This window comes from Tamandua tetradactyla, chromosome 3 (genome assembly GCF_023851605.1).
Source record: "Tamandua tetradactyla isolate mTamTet1 chromosome 3, mTamTet1.pri, whole genome shotgun sequence".
In the NCBI taxonomy this organism is placed as follows: Eukaryota; Metazoa; Chordata; class Mammalia; order Pilosa; family Myrmecophagidae; genus Tamandua; species Tamandua tetradactyla.
Window position 1 is genome coordinate 215,106,206 of NC_135329.1, and position 17,412 is coordinate 215,123,617.

General features: G+C 46.4%; 1 protein-coding gene across 2 annotated transcripts in view; it reads right to left on the minus strand.

Annotated features, from left to right (window-relative positions):
* Window positions 1–241: 241 nt before the first annotated feature.
* Window positions 242–17,412, minus strand: part of UBE2F (ubiquitin conjugating enzyme E2 F (putative)) — a 61,932-nt gene continuing 44,761 nt past the window's right edge. For both annotated transcript variants that reach the window (XM_077155559.1, XM_077155560.1), the window contains exons 7-10: window positions 13,942–13,999; window positions 6,543–6,575; window positions 4,278–4,340; window positions 242–1,549 (exon numbers count right to left, since the gene is read on the minus strand). In XM_077155559.1, the coding sequence (XP_077011674.1) occupies window positions 1,499–1,549; window positions 4,278–4,340; window positions 6,543–6,575; window positions 13,942–13,999 (205 nt within the window). In that variant the 3' untranslated portion in view covers window positions 242–1,498. The remainder of the gene's footprint in view (window positions 1,550–4,277; window positions 4,341–6,542; window positions 6,576–13,941; window positions 14,000–17,412) is intronic.

Consider the following 17,412-nt stretch of genomic DNA (forward strand, 5'->3'; position numbering starts at 1 on the left):
GCCCTTCCTGCTCTGTGTACGCTCAGGCATGGCCCACCAGCTGGGACATCCTCAGGTCCCTTGGGCACAGATGGGAAGCTCGGCCTTCGGTCCCTACCTGCTGAACCTCCACAACAGACTGACTTCATCCTCAGAGCTTATGTGAACCAGCGAACATCCAGCTAACCAACAGTGACAGACAGGGAGAGCCCAGACATCTGAGGAGACTATCAATAAACCAGAGGGTTAGACAGGCAGCAAATGAAACCATACAAACATTTATTTTGCATTTGATTTCACTGGTTCAAATGTCTACACACAGGAGTAAGTCCACTCACCTCTCTGCAGTGTTCTGACCCTGAGGTACGCTAGCCTGACCAGGTATGGCTCTGTCCCGCTGCCGCGTCTGGGCCTCCAGGCCTACGAGGCCCACCCCCACGACAGTGCCAGAACCACAGCACAGAGAAGGCCACAGGTTCAGCTTCAGATGGCACCAGACACTGTGAGGACGGGTTCCCAGGGTCCCTCTTGCGTCCCCCAGGACAGCGAGGCAACGAGGGCCTGGCTCTTTGATAAGCAGCTCCACAGGCACTGCCTACTGGTTTACAATCCCCTCGACAGGACGCCATGCTCCCCACTGGCCTGGGATGCCAGCTGGCTTCCTCCAGGCAGCACATAAGGGCTCCCAGATTTTTATCATTCAGATCTAGCTTCAAAGGGCCCCAAAATTCTTGCCACATCTGGACCTAAGAGTAAGAGCTCTGATTTTTAGAAGCTAGAGTCTTGTTATATTTGGACAGAATGAATAATTGTCTTTCATATTTTCTTTGTATTTCTTTTCAATAGTTGCTTGACCCAACAGCTTTCTGTCTGCTCTATACAATGAAAATACAAACTGAGAATAGAAAAAAATAATTAAAGCATTAAATTGTACAAATTACAAGTCTGTTCCAAAATATACTTACATTAAATAAAATATGCATTTCAGTGAGAGATATACAGTAAATGATTCTAAGCATTCTGGCAAGCTTCAGGACATCTAGGTAGGGCCAACATTTCTGGAAGAAGCTAAGAGAATTTGCATCCAATCCGCATTTGCAGTGAATTTCTTATTGCCAGTCTGTGGTTACACTGAACACATACATCATTAGCATCACCTGTGTGGGAAACTCACTTGTTAGGGAAAAGAGCAAGCAAGCTCTAGCCTCAATTCTGAGTTCACTAAAACTTCAAGAATGTCATCAATAGCCTATACAGTACAGTTTTGAAAAAGTAAACATATCAAAATAAGCAGACAACTCTCTAGAACTCAAAACACACTATCTGGCCATATTGAAGTTGAACTCCCCGAGCACAGGCAGTAGAGGCATTTCTTCGTCCGGGCAATGTGGCCATGAACTAGTCCACTCCAGGGAAACTGAGAGGGGCTCGGGGTCAGGGGAGGTGGGTTAACCTTGAGTTCTAAGTTAGAGATGCATCTAGAGCACGCAGTCCGTGGCCCTGAGGTCTTCTCCTTGTATCATCTGGCATAACGTTTAATGTAGTCTTCGACTTTATTTCTGAAGTCCTCCTGTGGATTACCAGGGAACCAGGGAGAGAATGGGAAGAGCAGATCAGTGAGAGGGATGGACACTTCATGACCAGCCCAGACCCACCAAAGCAAAGGGCTAACGAGAGGGTCCACAGGGTCTGCGCTCCACCCACCCCTCCCCATCCCACCCCAGGGCCTGCTGTGTGTGACCCCGTCGTGGGGAAGGGCTACAAGAGCACCTCACCGCCTCCCTTGTCTTCTAGGGGCAAACTGGGGCCCAGACAAGTGGGATCAAAGTCACATCATCAATCAGGCCAGGACTCTGCCCTGCCAGTGTGTCCGAGCCATGCTGCTGCTCTGCAAAGACCCTCACTTGTATAACTCCCTCCCAGATCGCTTTCCTGGACCTGGTTCGAGGTGCCTACTCTCTACGGCCCCATCAGGGTGAGTCCTGCTTGAATGGGAGCTGCAGAGCCCCCCCCCCGCCAAGGACGGCAGAAGTCCCCGACGATGTGGTCCTCCCTTGAGAATCCCTCCTGGTGGAGATTCCCAAGCCCCCAGGCTTCCGTGCTTGCAGTTCTTGGAGGGTGTGGAGGTCAGATGTGGCCCATGTAAAACCCACATGGGATCCAGCAGACAGCACTTCTTAAATAAACAGAAGCAATTCCTCGACATCAGGACATTTAGAACCAAATGGATGGCTCTGAGAGCCTTCCAGGTTCAAAGCCTGTATAAGCCAATCCACAGTGAGGTTCTGGGGAATGTTTCAGAAAAGGAAACCCTGGGCTCCTCCACTACACTGTGCTTTACACTTAGGCTGGTGCTTTCAGACCAGCTCAGTTCCTGTCCCCCAGACTCAGGATGCCAGGACACTGCTCATTGCACTGGGCATGAGGAGCCTGTGTGGTGAGTCCATTCCAGACCTCTTTACCTGAGCCACGCTCCCCTCCCTGGAGGCTTTTCACACTTCTTTTTATCAGTTAGCACTGCAGATGCCACAGCTCCCTGGCTATTCAAGTACGGGGACATTTGATAACCATACTTACATCAACTTTGGAATTCTTGAACTTACTTTTTCCTTTCCAATGGGTTCTGATATTTTATTACCAGGTGAATAACCTCCTTAATCAGCTGTCTTACTGGAAACACGGCAAAGTAGAAACGCACACTAATGGGCACACTAGTTATTCTAACAGAGGCTGCCTGGCCCTGTCACTGACAAGTGACAGAAACTCAGAGAGGCCAACTTCTCCAGAACATCAACTAGTTCTAGCCCCCTCTTCCATATTCCTGACAGCTCTTTCCAACACGAAAAAGCTAGAATGGGTACAGCCAAATACCCCTAAAGACTGGGAGAAACATCAAAGGAGAAGGTAGAGTTGTAACAGAAAATAGGATTTAACAAATGAATATGCCTGCTGAATCATTATATTGATATTTCTTTTAGTTTGCAGTGTCCTGGAGCAACCAGAAGGAAAAACTTAAAATTGTGAGACTGTAACCCATACCAAACTCTGAAATCTGTTCAACTAATTGTTGCCATGTGCTTTGAAAGTTATTGCTTTTTTGTACAGTTATTTTTCATAATTAAAAGAAAAGCTCCCATGGAAAAAACCCTAATGTCCACCAATAAGAAAAAAGTGAAAAAAAAAAGCCTGGTACAGCCACATCTTAATCACTGTGCGGCTCCTACCAAGAGTTATAGCTCATGCCTGGACCTGGAGCAGAAAAAGCTGAAAAAACAACAAAACAGTAATTGAGTAAGAATGAGCCCATCCTTTTGGGCTAAGGAGAAGCCCCAACCAGACATTTGGGCATGTCCAGAGTCTGCGGAGGGTGGGGAAGGAGAAATGCATGGGCGGGGCGGGGGGGGCATGGCTGGCACAGGGGCTGTGGCTCTGGAAGGAGATGAAAAACTTGCTTGGCTGGTCTCTGTCCCTGGGGAGGGAGCCTCCATGCCTCTGGAACTGCCCTTAGTAGGGGTGTCTTTGGTTAGCCAAGGTGGGTTCAGCTGATACCAGATCTGCCCGGCTTCCCAACCTCTGGGGTCGTGGGGGGAGGGCTGCAGATGGCGTTTAACCATGTGGACACTGATGTCCCCAATCAGGCCTACACAACAGAATCTGGGGAGTTTCCATGATTGATAAGGCCCACTGATGAGCTTTGCCTCCACAGGGAAGCCATGGAAGCCTGTATGGGAGACCCTTCTTTTGGCTTCTCCTTATTTGTATCCTTTTAGTATAATAAATCTATAATAGCAGGTGTGGGGCTTTCAGTGTGTTCTGTGAGTTGATGTAGTGAATTATTGAACCCAACATGGTGGCAGGAACCAGTGAATTTGCAGCCAGCTGGTCAGAAGGGCAGGTGGACTGACCCCTCACCTTATAACAGGTGTCTGTAGGGTGGTTTTATAGGGGACCCCAGGAGGTTACAGTCAGAACTGAATTGCTGTAGTACTCACAATTGGTGTTCAAAGATGCAAAAGTTTTTGCAACCTTTACAGCCACTACTCATCTTTCTTTATACGTTTCTGTTTTGTTATAAAGCAATAGTAATAGTTGCCTTACTAATCCTGAATACAACTAGAAAACCACATTTTATAAAACTCGGGTAAATCATTCCACCCTGTGACTGCTCAGATTTACTACACATAATTCATAAACTTATATAAATTGCTTTAAATACAGTCCTGTATATTTAATCCTAAGAGAGCAATGATTTTTTTTACCAAATATATCTGCCTAGAATGAGTCTGCTACTAGCTCACCTTGTCCCGCAAATGATGTTCTGCAGCTTCAATATTCAGTGGATCATCAAAATTCAAAAGGTCCTTAAAAAGAGAGAAATTAAAAATAAACACTGGAAAGAAGGCTACTTCTGCATTTACACATCTTCATTTTATGAGACACAAAACCAAAATCTAATTAGCAAATGGTACAACAACCTGAAGAACTGGGAAATCCCACTTTGAACACAAGAGTACTACTTTTTTTTTTTTAAATGGTGACTCAATGACTGAATGAAGTCAGGGCTACATTCACATGTTCACATGTAATTGTTAAAGGTTTGGTGAAAACTGAGGGAACTGCAATTGCAATTTCTCAAGCTATTTCTGATCACTGGAGAATGAAAACCATACTCACCATTAGCATTTCTAAATAAAACATTCTTTCATCACAAAAAATTCATTTTCCTAATTCCAGTGCATTTTGTGATCAACAGCTACGCCTTTGTAAGTGCATGGTTTCTATTCTGACTGCAACTAGATTTCCCCCATATCTTTCAAGTTGCCCACAGCATCCCCTTCGTACTGTGGAGTCTGGGCCCTAGGGTGCTTGGAAATACAGCAAAGACTATTATAAATCTCCATGAGTGTTTACTTATAATAAAAAGTTGGACTCAGACTGGCAAAAATGTCAAGTACATATTATCCCAGATACCCAATGAGCCATACAGACTATGTCAGACATGCAAAATCCCTGAACTTCTTTACCACATATTTGACCTGTGATAGATACACTGGTTGCAGGAATCTTGACAGACTGAATTCACAATTTAGATCCACTCTAGAACTGAGGAGGTTTGGTGAGGGTAGGAAGGGGAGATTTCCAGCTCTGGTTGCCCCCAAATTAGCCGTAGAGTAGGTGGTCAGTGGAAACCGTTTCATGGGTTATAGAACCTGGAAGGACTGGTGGTTCCGGAAAGGAACTGTTTGGTTGCTGATGACAATAGCAGGTGTGGCCTCTGGGTGGCCTGAGTTAGACCTTGCTGCTTTCAACCCCCTCACCCAAAGCTGAGCACGGAGAAGCTCAGTGTTATCAGTATCAGGACATGCAGCCATGGGGCCGTTACAAATTTGTGCTCAGCCTTTGACGCTCACTTTCACGGAAACGGCCAAAGGCAGACTCGCAACAAAACACCCCACATAGCAGACAACTGTCTGGATGGCCTGAGCCCAGGCCTCCTTGCTTACTGGCTCCCAAGAGGACTAAGAAGATCCGGATGACACTGGGAAGAGTCCGGGGCATTTGCATGCCACAGGGGCTCTGCAGGGAGGGTCATGTGACAAGCCCCTAACTGGAAAAAGGAAGGCAGGGTATGCAGCCTAGCTGGGAGGCTCTGCTTGCCCTCCATGTGCAGTGCCCTAAAATGGCAGGGTGGGGAAGCACAGGGAGACCACCTCACAGTAGCCGTGCTGCACATCTGGGGCAGGCACACCTGCTATCCCTGCATCGAGTGGTGCTCCACGTGAATACTGCCCCAAGTGCATTCGGAAGCTGGATGCCAGGAAGCTGCTCCTGAGATAGCCAGGCATCCAAGGTGGGCTAATTTTCATAGGGGAACCTTAGATCTTTCCACAAGTATCAAAACTATGTTTTCTTTTTATTCAAAGACAGCGAGACGCCTGAAGTTTAAAGTTTTATCAAATAAAAAGTAAAAACTCAAAGGAATAAACAGTACTATGTAAAGGTACAAGTGACAGCACCTGGCTGTTCTTTTAGGCCACTGAGATCTGCTTTGGTTCTGAGAACAGCAAACTTTAGCAGCTCATCACTGAAAATAAGGCAATAACTCTAAGGCTCTGGTGCAGTAAAAGCTTTAAAGGTTGGGAGACCAAGTAATGATTCATCCAAACCCAGACACCTGAAAGCAAAGAGGCTGCTGATAGCGCGGACAGTGAAACTCCAGGCACAGACGGGGCCAGGCCGGGCCACCCCACGCCACAGAGGTGAAAACAGACAGCGGGGCCTCGTGCCCCCAGAAGGCAGAGGGAGCCACAGCAGCAGGCACAAGTGAGACATTCTAGATTCTCACACCAAGGCTGCTCTGCTCCTGCCCCACGACCCCGTCCTCCATCTACCCTCCTCAGCTCTCATCTGAGTACTCCACTTCTCATTCATAAATGAGCAACAGAAAGAGAGAAAAATATTTGCAGGAGTTGTTTCCATTTAACTTCCTTGTGTTATCCTTAATGTGATGTTAAAACCAATTGGGAATTGAAAAACCTTGGAATTCTGATCAAAATACTTACAGTAAATAAAGAGTTTAATCCCCAAACCACATCCTGGAATGAGAAAGAAAATAAAAAGTAAGTTTCAGGCTCCTGTGCACTTAAAGCACTTTAAATGCATGACCAAGAAATATGTACTATGCGTGAAAACTTATCTTTAGTATGCTTTGTTTTTCTCAAGATGGAAAATTAGAACAACCTACTTCAAATATAACAGCAAACTCTGGAAAGTTCAAAAAGACAACCAATGTCAAGTAGTGATGACTATACAATTAAAGAAAACACAAGCATCCCGCCTCCTTCTGATGAGAACAGGACCCACAGGCCCCTCTCCGTGTCCTGAGGACCCACAGGCACTGCTGGCACGGGGCAGCTTCTCCTTAAACCAGCCATTACCCGTCTTCACCTGATATGGTCCAGACTTCTGAGAAGTCACCTTTAAAATAAAATCTGTTCTAGGATGGGCAACAGTGGCTCAGTGGCAGAGTTCTTCTTCCCTGCCATGCTGGAGACCCGGGTTCGATTCCTGATGCCTGCCCGGGCAAAAAAAAAATCTGTTTGTGTGATATTGTGAGCTACTGATTGTACACCATGTATGGAATGTTTATGTGTGAAGATGTGTCAATAACAATATAAAAAAAAAGAGTAGAAAACAAAAAATCTCTTCTTTTCAGCATCTATTGTCTCTTGGGGATAACAGATTAAGCTGCTTACTCTACTCGCCAACCCAGAGCCTTCTTAATAATTTTGCTTTAAAGGTACTTCAAGAATCAAGGGAGGCAAATATTTTCAAGGACCAGAGACTTTCATTAAAATAAGATTAAATACCATTTTTCAAAAATCTGAACTAACTTATGACTTGTGACATAAACACAAATTCTTTCTTGGTCTCTTAATCAGTTAAAGAGTCTTGTCTCCTTTAGACCTGTTCTCATATTCGTCATGTGCTCTTCCCCACATTTACCCACCTCCCATCACCCACGTATTCATCCATCCATGCATCCATTCATCCACCCACCCATTCATGCCCCCCTGCCCTCTTGCTGTAAGCAGAGTCCAGGGCTGGTGCTGAGGGCAGAGATGGGCTCTCTGGTTGAGGGAGATAGACAGGTGGGTGTCAGCAGGTGAAGGGGCACCACTGAAGTACCAAAGAGGACCACAGCCCCAGAGAAGTGGCAGCCGTGTGAGCAGGGGAGTGGAGGGTAACTGGGAGCCTGCCAGGCAGAGGGAATCCCCTGCACAGAGCTGAGTCCTGAAGGGGGTCCACAGTAGGGGACAGTGAGGGGCTCCATGAAGAAGCACGGGCCAGGCCACACTTGGAACTGCAGACACAACTGCACACTAGTCTAAAGTGTCCACTCAGTATGTGCAACTGTGTCAAAAATCCCTTTACTGTGCTGGCCCCCAGTGCCTACTTGGTGCCACCCAGCACCTAACAGTCCTGTCTGGCCTAAGGGAGAGGTCTCCACACCAGTCTGTGGTCATCTCCCCAGCATCGAGCAGCCAGAAGGGCTCAAAAGCCCCTGCTGAATGAAAAGTGAGTGAGTGATCCTCTGTAGCTTTGGTTGTGAAACTTGGCTCTAAAGGGTGCCTCTTGCTGGCCAGGAGGGAACCACACCTACCCCCTGCCTTGCTCTACCCACCCAGCCTAGTGCCCTCCCGATGCTACACCTCAGCAATGACCCAGACCCTCCTTGCACAGACTCACGGGCCGCCCTGCGTTTGGCTCCTGCAGCCTTTCAGGCAGAGCATCACAATTAACTGGGTGGAAACCCTGAGAAACATCAAGGTAACTCAATTTTTAAATAACCATTGACCAGGATTTGAACATCTAAATGACACACCCTGGTTCCCATTTACCTAAGTGCTGCTACAGAGGCCCCGGAATCATCCCAAGGTAGCTATGGTGGAAATATTCATAAGCAATCTGATCTACAGGCTGCTTGACTGCAACAACAAGAGAACCAGACTGGCTGGGGACACAGGAAAGGAGAGAAGCTAAATGAGAAGATGCTGCAGTTCTAGAAGTAAAATCGAGGACACTGCGCCTCAACCTTGCAGGAGGGACAAAAGCTCGAAAGCACACAGGTGCACCGAGCTAGAAACACTCGCCCTGCACGTGATGGGTCAGCTTCTTTGCTCCTGAGTGCTACCTGTGAGTGGGGTTATGGAAGCCACCTCTTCCAAAGAGAAAACTGATGGTGGGTGAGAGGGTCAAGCTGATGAGGGCAACAAGGCCCAGAGGGACCTTCCTGGGAACTCTGGCAAGCGGATGTACCTTGTCACATGAATGTCAACAGGCCAGTAAAGAGATCCTCTGCCATTCACCCAGAAGGCCGCCTCCACGGAGAAGGATGGACTATTCTGTGAACCCACTCTTCATTGGCAGTGGCTGGCCAGGGGTGTTAAGACAGCAGACCTGACTCTGGCTCAGTGCCAGCACCTGCCGGCTTGCAGTGGGATCCCGTGCCACCTCCCTGGGCTTCAGTTTCCTCCAGAAGCAGTGATGCTGTGATGGGCCCTCCTTCCCGTCAAGAGCTGGGAAGGAGGAATTAACGGTGGCTCTCAAATGAGCTACCAAGTCAGCATGTGCTGGGAAGGCTACTTTTCTGCAGAAGTCATTTCAAAAGGCAGAGCTAGAGTAACTGTAGCATGCTCATAGGAAAGGAAGCCTAGTCCATGCACATGGGGCAGAGCCTAAGGCCTGTCCAGCTCCACTGAGGTGCACGGTAATGGTCCCTGAGGGACGGCATCCATGCCAGCATCTGCATCATTAGCCCCTATTAGCTTTTGTGCATCTGACAGAGGCAGAGACTTACAGGTGGTTTGATAAAGACAACTTTCATGAACTATGTACAACTAAGCCCAATTTCCCATCTGTGGACAAACGTGATTCCTAAAAACGAAGGGAAAGGCACAGGTGCAGTGTGCCTTCCACACCCACGAGTTCATCTGAGAGTGACAGGCCTTTGAGGCTGACCTGCAAGTTCTAGACTGTCCACCCCAGAAACAGAGGCCACAGTGACTGGGGGAGAGGGCATGCATCTTTATGCCAAGATACCATCATCACTGCCTTTTTATAATGAGAAAACTGTGGCAGGAGAGACTAAGTAACTTGTCCAATGCCACACTGCAAGCGTCAGAGCCCCAGAGTCCGTGACCTTAACACAACACTCTGCCATTTCTAGAGCCTGCAGCCTCCCTCCCAGCACGTGTCACAAGTTCACTGCAGTGCAAGTGAACCTGAGGACTCCATTCCCCATCTTGTCAGGCTGTCACAGTGATGCAAAAACCCTCAAGTTAAGATGGCTGATGGGTCTGACCTCCGGTCCATGCCTGAGACCCCTCTGGAACTGGCTGTGGGAGGTTCAGACACTAGGCTTTGGCTTTCAAAGGCTCTGTCCTCACGGGGCTTTGTCGAGGGGCCCGTTCCTGCCCTGCTTACACTGGTCTCCAACCACAGCTCTACACAGCAGCCACACTGCCTACGCCCAGAAGAATCACCATTTCCCTTTGGGCAGTAGAGGGTCTTTTCGATCAACAACTTAAATTTAGAATCCACACTCATTACCAGCTTGCACAAGACTGAAGAGAATAAACCAGAAAGAAAAGAACACACGTGCTAAGGTCTCTTTCAGAAAATACTTATAAGAAAATGGGAGCCTAGACTGTAAGCCCTTTTAGCAGCTACACTTTGTCTGAAGTTGTAAGTGTATTTCTAGATTCTGAGACACTGAGCTATATGTGTATAGCTGGTATTTCCCAGGAACTTCGAGTAACTCTGAGATTTAAGACCCAGAAATGGAAAGCAGCAGCCCTAAAAGTTAGCGCAGCTATATGACAATATCAGCTACATAAAATAACAGCTATATATAATAAACACATAGAGTAACTAAAAAAGAGATCAGGCCTCAAATGGAAATAAAAACGAAGCCAATCTGGCTGGGTGTGAGGTAAATCAGAACACAGGGTGAAAGCGGATGGTGCACGTACTCTACACCTTCACTCACTGCATGGGACCAAAGGCAGAGGTTTATTGTGTCTAGAACCTAAACTTTCTGTAAAACACAATCTAAATTAACCTGTCTGGATAGCTCATTTAAACAACCCAAACTCCTGGAGTCCAGAATGCAAATGAGGCTTTGTAATTCTGTATAGCTTAATGTAATACCTGGATACATCTCAGACTACGGTGGACTGATAATTAAAAAGTACTGGTAGAGTCCCTTGAGGGTCTAAAGGAGAAAAAAAAATACATGGAACTATTAAACTTTCTTATGTGGGAAACCTTGGGTATCCTCTCACCATTGGGGACCCCAAAGAAAATAGGCCAAGCCCTGGATTTTGAGGTTTGTCCTTATGAAACATTTCTGTAGTGGAGAAGCAAAGACTACCTATAAAGAGGCCTAAGAGTTGTTTCCAGGAAACCTCTCCTGTTGCTCGGATGTGGCCTCTCTTCTCTAAGCCCAACTCTGCAAGGAAAATCATTACCCTTCCTTCAATGTGGGACATGACATTCAAGGGCAAAAGTCTCCGTGACAGCGTGGGGCGTGAATCCTGGGGATGAGTCCGGCCCTGGCACCATGGGATGGACAATGACTTCCAGACCAAAAGGCAGAACAGAAGTGTAGTAAAATAAGGCATTAGTGGCTAAGAGAGATCAATTAGTCAAGAGGCTATTCTGAGGGCTATTCTTAGGCAAACTTCAGTTAGACAGTGCTCATTTGCCATGATTTGCTAGACCCCAACCAACATCACTTCTGTGGACTCTTGGGAACACCTAAGACTCAAACTGAGACTTTATAAAAGTTTCATGCACTAAGTTTGCTTTCCTGGAACCTTTAATTTCCAAATGGTTCCTAGGTCAGATAAATCCTGAAATCCAGAGGGACCAGCCACTCCAATAAATTACATGCTCCTATCCTTTTGTGTTGCCACCCCTTTTCAACATGAAAAAGTCAGAATGGGCAATGCCTTAAGACTTCTATAGATTAGGAAAGGGATCAAAGGAGGAGAAGGTGTAATAGAGAAATAGGATTTAACAAACGAGTTTGACTGCTGAAACACTGTGTTGGTGTTTCTTTTTGCTTCCAGTGTTTTGGAGCAGCTTGAGGAAGAATCTGAAACAGTGGAATGGTAACTCATGACAAACTCTGAAATTTATAACTACTTGTTGAAGTGTACTTTTTCTTTGTGTGTATATTTCATAAAAATGGTTTTTAAAAATAACACACCTGGGGTGCACGGGTAGTTTAGTGGTTAGAACGCCCGCCTTTCATGTGGGAGACCTGGGTTTGATTCCCGGACAATGCACCCAAAAAATAAAAAATAAAAATAACACACCTCCTCCTAGTCCTCCTGACACAATGAACCACTTTTCAAGAACATGTGTCCAAGCTGAACAAGGGGACTGAGGTTAAGATACTGCAGGGCAAGATGACCGCCCCTGCACCCAAGCCAGTAGCAGTCCCCACTGTTATGGCTCCTTCAATGATGGGCCTTGGCTGCTGTGGGGGGCACATGTGCTTAGGCATCAAGTGTGATGAGGTGAGGATGCCAACCCTAGACAGGACAGGGGCACTGGGGCAGGTGGGCCTGGGTCTGGGGACCACTCCTTTTGCCAGGGTGCAGACGGGCTAATGGGGCTGCCCTATTGGGTTGGGGAAATGCTCTTTAGGAAGGAGATACCTGGGAGGAGACTGCACAGAGGCCTACTCGTGAATAATTACATGGAACCGTGAATAGGGTGTGAGATCTTGTTGGTTTGTGCAGGTTAGTGTGACGCTCCAATATATCCCAGAGTAATTTGGGAAGAGAATAAAAAAACATTTGCAAAGTCCCCTTGGGGGGCCAGGGAGAAAGAAGGAAATTTAAAATTTCCCCATTTGGGGAATTCCTGATATCCTCACAAGCAGTGGGGACAACCAAATCAATAGGCTGAGTCCTTGATCGTGTGGTTCACCCCAATGAAACTTATTCCTGCAAAGAATAGTCTAAGTCTACTTAAAATTAGGCCTAAGAAGGCGGGCCACGGTGGCTCAGCAGGCAGACTTCTTGCCTGCAAAGCCTGAGACCTGGGTTCGATTTCCAGTGCCTGCCCATGAAAAAAAAATTAGACCTAAGACTCACTCCCAGAGAATCTCTCTTGTTGTTCAGATGCTGCATCTAAGCCAACTTAGAAGGTGAACTCACCAACCCCCGCCATGTGACACAGGACTCCCAGGATGAGCATCACGGGACCGAGAAGGGCTTCTTGACCAAAAGGGGGAAGAGAGGAATGAGACGAAATAAAGTCTCAGTGACAGAGATTTCAAACAGTCAAGAGGTTATCCTGGAGGTTGCTCTTATGCATTATGTAGATATCTCTTTTTAGTTTATAGTACTTTGAAGTGGCTGGAAGGAAGTACCTGAAACTGTTGAGCTGTGTTCTAGTAGCCTTGATTCTTGAAGATGACTGTATAACTACACAGCTTTTTCAATATGACTGTATGATTGTGAAAACCTTGTGTCTGATGTTCCTTTTATCCAGGGTATGGACAGATGAGTAAAAACATGAGGATAAATAATGGAGTTAAAGGATAAAAAATCGGTTAGATAGAAATATTAGTGGTTAATGAAAGAGTGGGAAGGGTAAGGGGTATGGGATGTATGAGTTTTTCCTTTTTCTTTTTCTTTCCTTTTCTACAGTGATGTACATGTTCTAAAAATGATCATGGTGCTAAATGCACAACTATGTTATGATACTGTGAGCCACTGATTGTATAATATGGTTGGAATGTATGTTGCAAAGATCTATCAATAAAAATATACCTATTTTTAAAGATGAGGGTGAAAAACCAAGTGCTACAGACCACCAAGTGAAGGCAGCCAAACATGCTGCCTCGTCCTCATAAACAGTTCAGGTCATATAAAAAAAACTGCAGGTGTCCCTGCAGAAAAGCCCTGCGAAGGACCAGGGCCCTGCTCCAACCGAGGCCAGCTTAAGCCGAGGCTATGGAAGCAATCGGGTCAAGGGTACAATCCCTGTTCTTCCTCTGACCCCGAGAACCCCCTCAGGGCATTCTGCTGCTCTCCAGTCACCAGCCCTGGAGAGGACCACCACCGCTTTCTCTTTCTGGTAACTTTCCTCTTCTTAAAAAATGAGACAACTATAGAAGACTGGGGGAGAGTGAAGAGAAACTGCAAATTATCTGTAGCACTGAGGTTGAAGGGCGGTCAGCAGTGCTGGACAGGCGGAGCAGGTGGCCTGGCTGCTGGCATGGGGGTCAGCAGTGCCAGGTAGGTGGGGGAAGTGCAGGTGAGCCTGGCTGCCTGGGGTGCAGGGATGGGGGGAGGGCAGTCAGCTGCAGGCCAGTGATCTCCCAGGAGGCCGGTCTGCAGGCTGGGAATAGAGGTGTGATGGAAAGGCAGTTCACCCTACCTTTAGCGTCCTCGTGGGTGCCCAGCCAGTGCCATCAATTGAGTGCTCTCGCAGTAAACTAGACAGACACAGAGAGGCACAGCAGTTAGATGTGGAGTGGACGGCAGCCACACGCATGGAGCACTCTTTCTCCCAGTTCATCTTTGGGCTTTATTTGTGCCACACAGATTGACTTTGCACATAACTCAGGTCTTCCTTTTTTTGGCTTCTTGGATTCTTGCCTTGCTTAAGAAGGCCTTTTCTAAGCTAAACACAAATTCAACTAATATGTCCATTGTCTATTTACTGTACACAGATCTTTAACCCACAAGGACATAGAAGTTTTTTTTTTACATGGGCAGGCATCGGGAATCAAACCCAGGTCCTCTGGCATGGCAGGTGAGCATTCTTGCCTGCTGAGCCACCGTGGCCCAGCCCGACATAGAAGTTTTAAGCACAGAGCTTTTTAACATACAACACCATCTGTCAATTTAATATATAGAAAATGACGATGGCCACAAAAAGAAGAGCAGCGACTGGCACCTAGGCTCCCTACTCGTGTATCACATGAGCCCATGAGAAGGTGCTGCCATCTGTGCCATTTCAGGGACAAGGGAACTGAGGTACAGTGAAGGGGATGCCTGATGTCAGGCACCTGGAAGGGCAGGTCCTCCCAGCCAACAGCTCGTGGTACATGGCATTTTCACAGCTGGTTTTTAAAAAACTCAGAAGGGAAAACTTAAGGATAAAAGCAGATTCACACAAGGCTCTGGGTGGCAGCCACCTCTGGGGTGGGGAGGCCCAGAAGCCACGAGCTGAAGGGACTTGGTGGTGTCTGTGTCTCACCCTGCTGCATGCTGGTCTACAGAGACACGTATCACACATGCTCTTTATAAGTGGGAATTCCATACATGCAAGGATCATGGACTGTGAAATGCTTGCAAGGCTTCCTTCTGTGATGAAATTATTTTTTGCACTACTGAATTATCATGCTGTTGGTTTTGATTTGTATATAACATTTCCTAAGCTTACATTTTAAAATCAGGCTTTATAGGTCATAATTGCTACCTGTGAAAAAAATTTTAGAATCTGAGTGTGTTCAAATTCATACAAGTTAATTTAGATCGAGAGAAAAATAAAAATATGTAGAATTTGAATCAAAGCTGTAACCTTAAGTTGAAATAAATATGACATATATTAAACTGACCAAGTTTACTCTGAAGCTTAAAAAGAAAAAAGAAAAAAAGAAAACTCGTATTACATGCCCTACTTGCTCTTATCTGACAACCTTCCCTGCAGAGGAAATGAGCGTGGAAGGTGTGAGCAGCGCCTCACCCCGCTCGCCTTTTGTGACTGCTAAGGAGATGAGCACCTGTGCCCTTACGTGTACTAACCACACACATTCCTTCTTTTACGAATTACCTACTGTAGCCTATACTCATTTTTCCTGAGAATGTGTCTAATTTTTATGTTGATTCGCGGGAAGATTTCCATACAAAGGATACTAACCCAGGCAATCTTTTCTTATCCCAATTTGTATTTATTTTAATTTTTAATGTGGTCAAATTTGTCAATATTTTCCTTTAAGGTTTCTGGCTTTTGCATGGAACCACCATCTGATGTTCCTATCATACTTTGTTAGTAATCTGAGTTTCTTGAAGACAATACACATGCCAAGGAATTCCTACTTCAGAACTAATTCTGACCAAGAGGTAGGAACTGGGAGGGATTCAGAGGTGAACCCGAGAGCCGCTTGTCCCAAGAGCATCGGGGAAACCCGAGAGGGACAAGGTGAGCCAGATCCCATCCACAAATTCAACTAAGGGCATCAGATTTTTAAAGTTCCAATACTTTACAGGACAGATACTTTAAAAAAATAAGGTACACTCTTACAAAATGTAGTTTTTTTAACTATTAAAACAATGAGCCTGGTTTGAAAAGGGAGTATTACATAGAAAAATAAAATGGAAAAGTAGGTATTAATTGCACTTTTAAAAAGCAAAAGGGCTCCTGGCATTAGAACATGCAGCATCAGGAGCAGGGCTGGCAGGTCCCCTTTCAAAGGAGACCTGTGACTACAGGGAGTAGGAGAGTGGAGGAAAGGGGAACAGGCTGACCTGAGGACTGCTCAGACCTACATTACAAGTGGGAAGGATCTTTTAATACCTATTTTCCACACCATGGCTGTGTGGAGGCCCTGTGGTTTAAATAACCTGCCCAAGTCACACAGTCACTGGGTGCTGGAGCTCGTGGTCTCCAGTGGGCTGGGGGCTGAGCACTGGAGACTGTGGGCTAGAGGCTGGGCCGGGACACTGGGGCCTGTGGAGTAGGGGCTGGGCACTGAGGCCTGTGGTGGCCTGGGGCCTGGGGCTGGGCCTGTAGGCTGGGGGTTGGGCACTAGGACCTGTGGGCTGAGGCTCTGATGCAAACTTGGGGGGGTGGGGGGTGGGACTGGGGACCTGATGCCAGAGCCCATTCAGGCAACTAATATCACTGCCTCACAGGAGAAAGTGACAGAGAACAACAAACCTCAAATACTAAATTAATTTTTAAAAATCCATACACTTTCCATCCTCTACCTCAGAAAACAGAAACCTCTGAACTGGGTAGTGCCTGGTTCTTGCCCTGGTGTGACTCCTCTGGGCAGCAGGGCTGGTCTGGTCGACCAAGGACATCTTAAATCCAAGTGCCCAAAAGTCCCCTTGGGGGAATGGTGAGAAAGGGGGAAAATTCAAATTCCCCAAGTGGAGAATTCTTGATATCCTCACAAGCAGTGGGAACAACCAAAGCAAGAAGCTGAGCTCCCAATCTTGGGGTTTGTTCATATGAAACTTAACCCTACAAAGGATAGGCTAAGCCTGCTGAAAATTAGGCCTAAGAGTCACTCACAACAGAACCTCTTTTGTTGCTCAGGTGTGGCCCCTCTCTCTCCAGCCAACAGGACAGCAAACTCACTGCCCTCCCCATGGGCCATGACTCTCAGGGGTGTGGACCTTCCTGGTAATGTGGGACAGAAATCCTAGAATGTGATGGGACTCAGCACCAAGGGACTGAGAAAGCCTTCTTGACCGAAAGGGAAGAGAAAAATGAGACAAAATAAAGTTTCCGTGGCTGAGAGATTTCAGGGTCGAGAGGCTATCCTGGAGATTATTCTCACACATTACACAGATATTCCTTTTTAACTTATGGGGTAGTGGAGTGGCTGGAGGGAGCTGTGTTCCAGGAGCTTTGCTTGAAGACAATTGTATAACAATACTTTTTACAATGTGACTGATTGTGAAAACCTTGTGCCTGATGCTCCTTTTATCCAGGGTATGGATGGATGAGTTTTAAAATAAGGATAATAAATAAACAAATAATAGAGGAAGATAAAGGGTAAAAACTGGGTAGACTGAAACACTATGGGTCAGTGAGACCAAAGGGTCAGGGGAATGGGATGTAAGAATTTTTTTCTCTTTGTTTCTTTTTATTTTTGAGTGATGGAAATGTTCT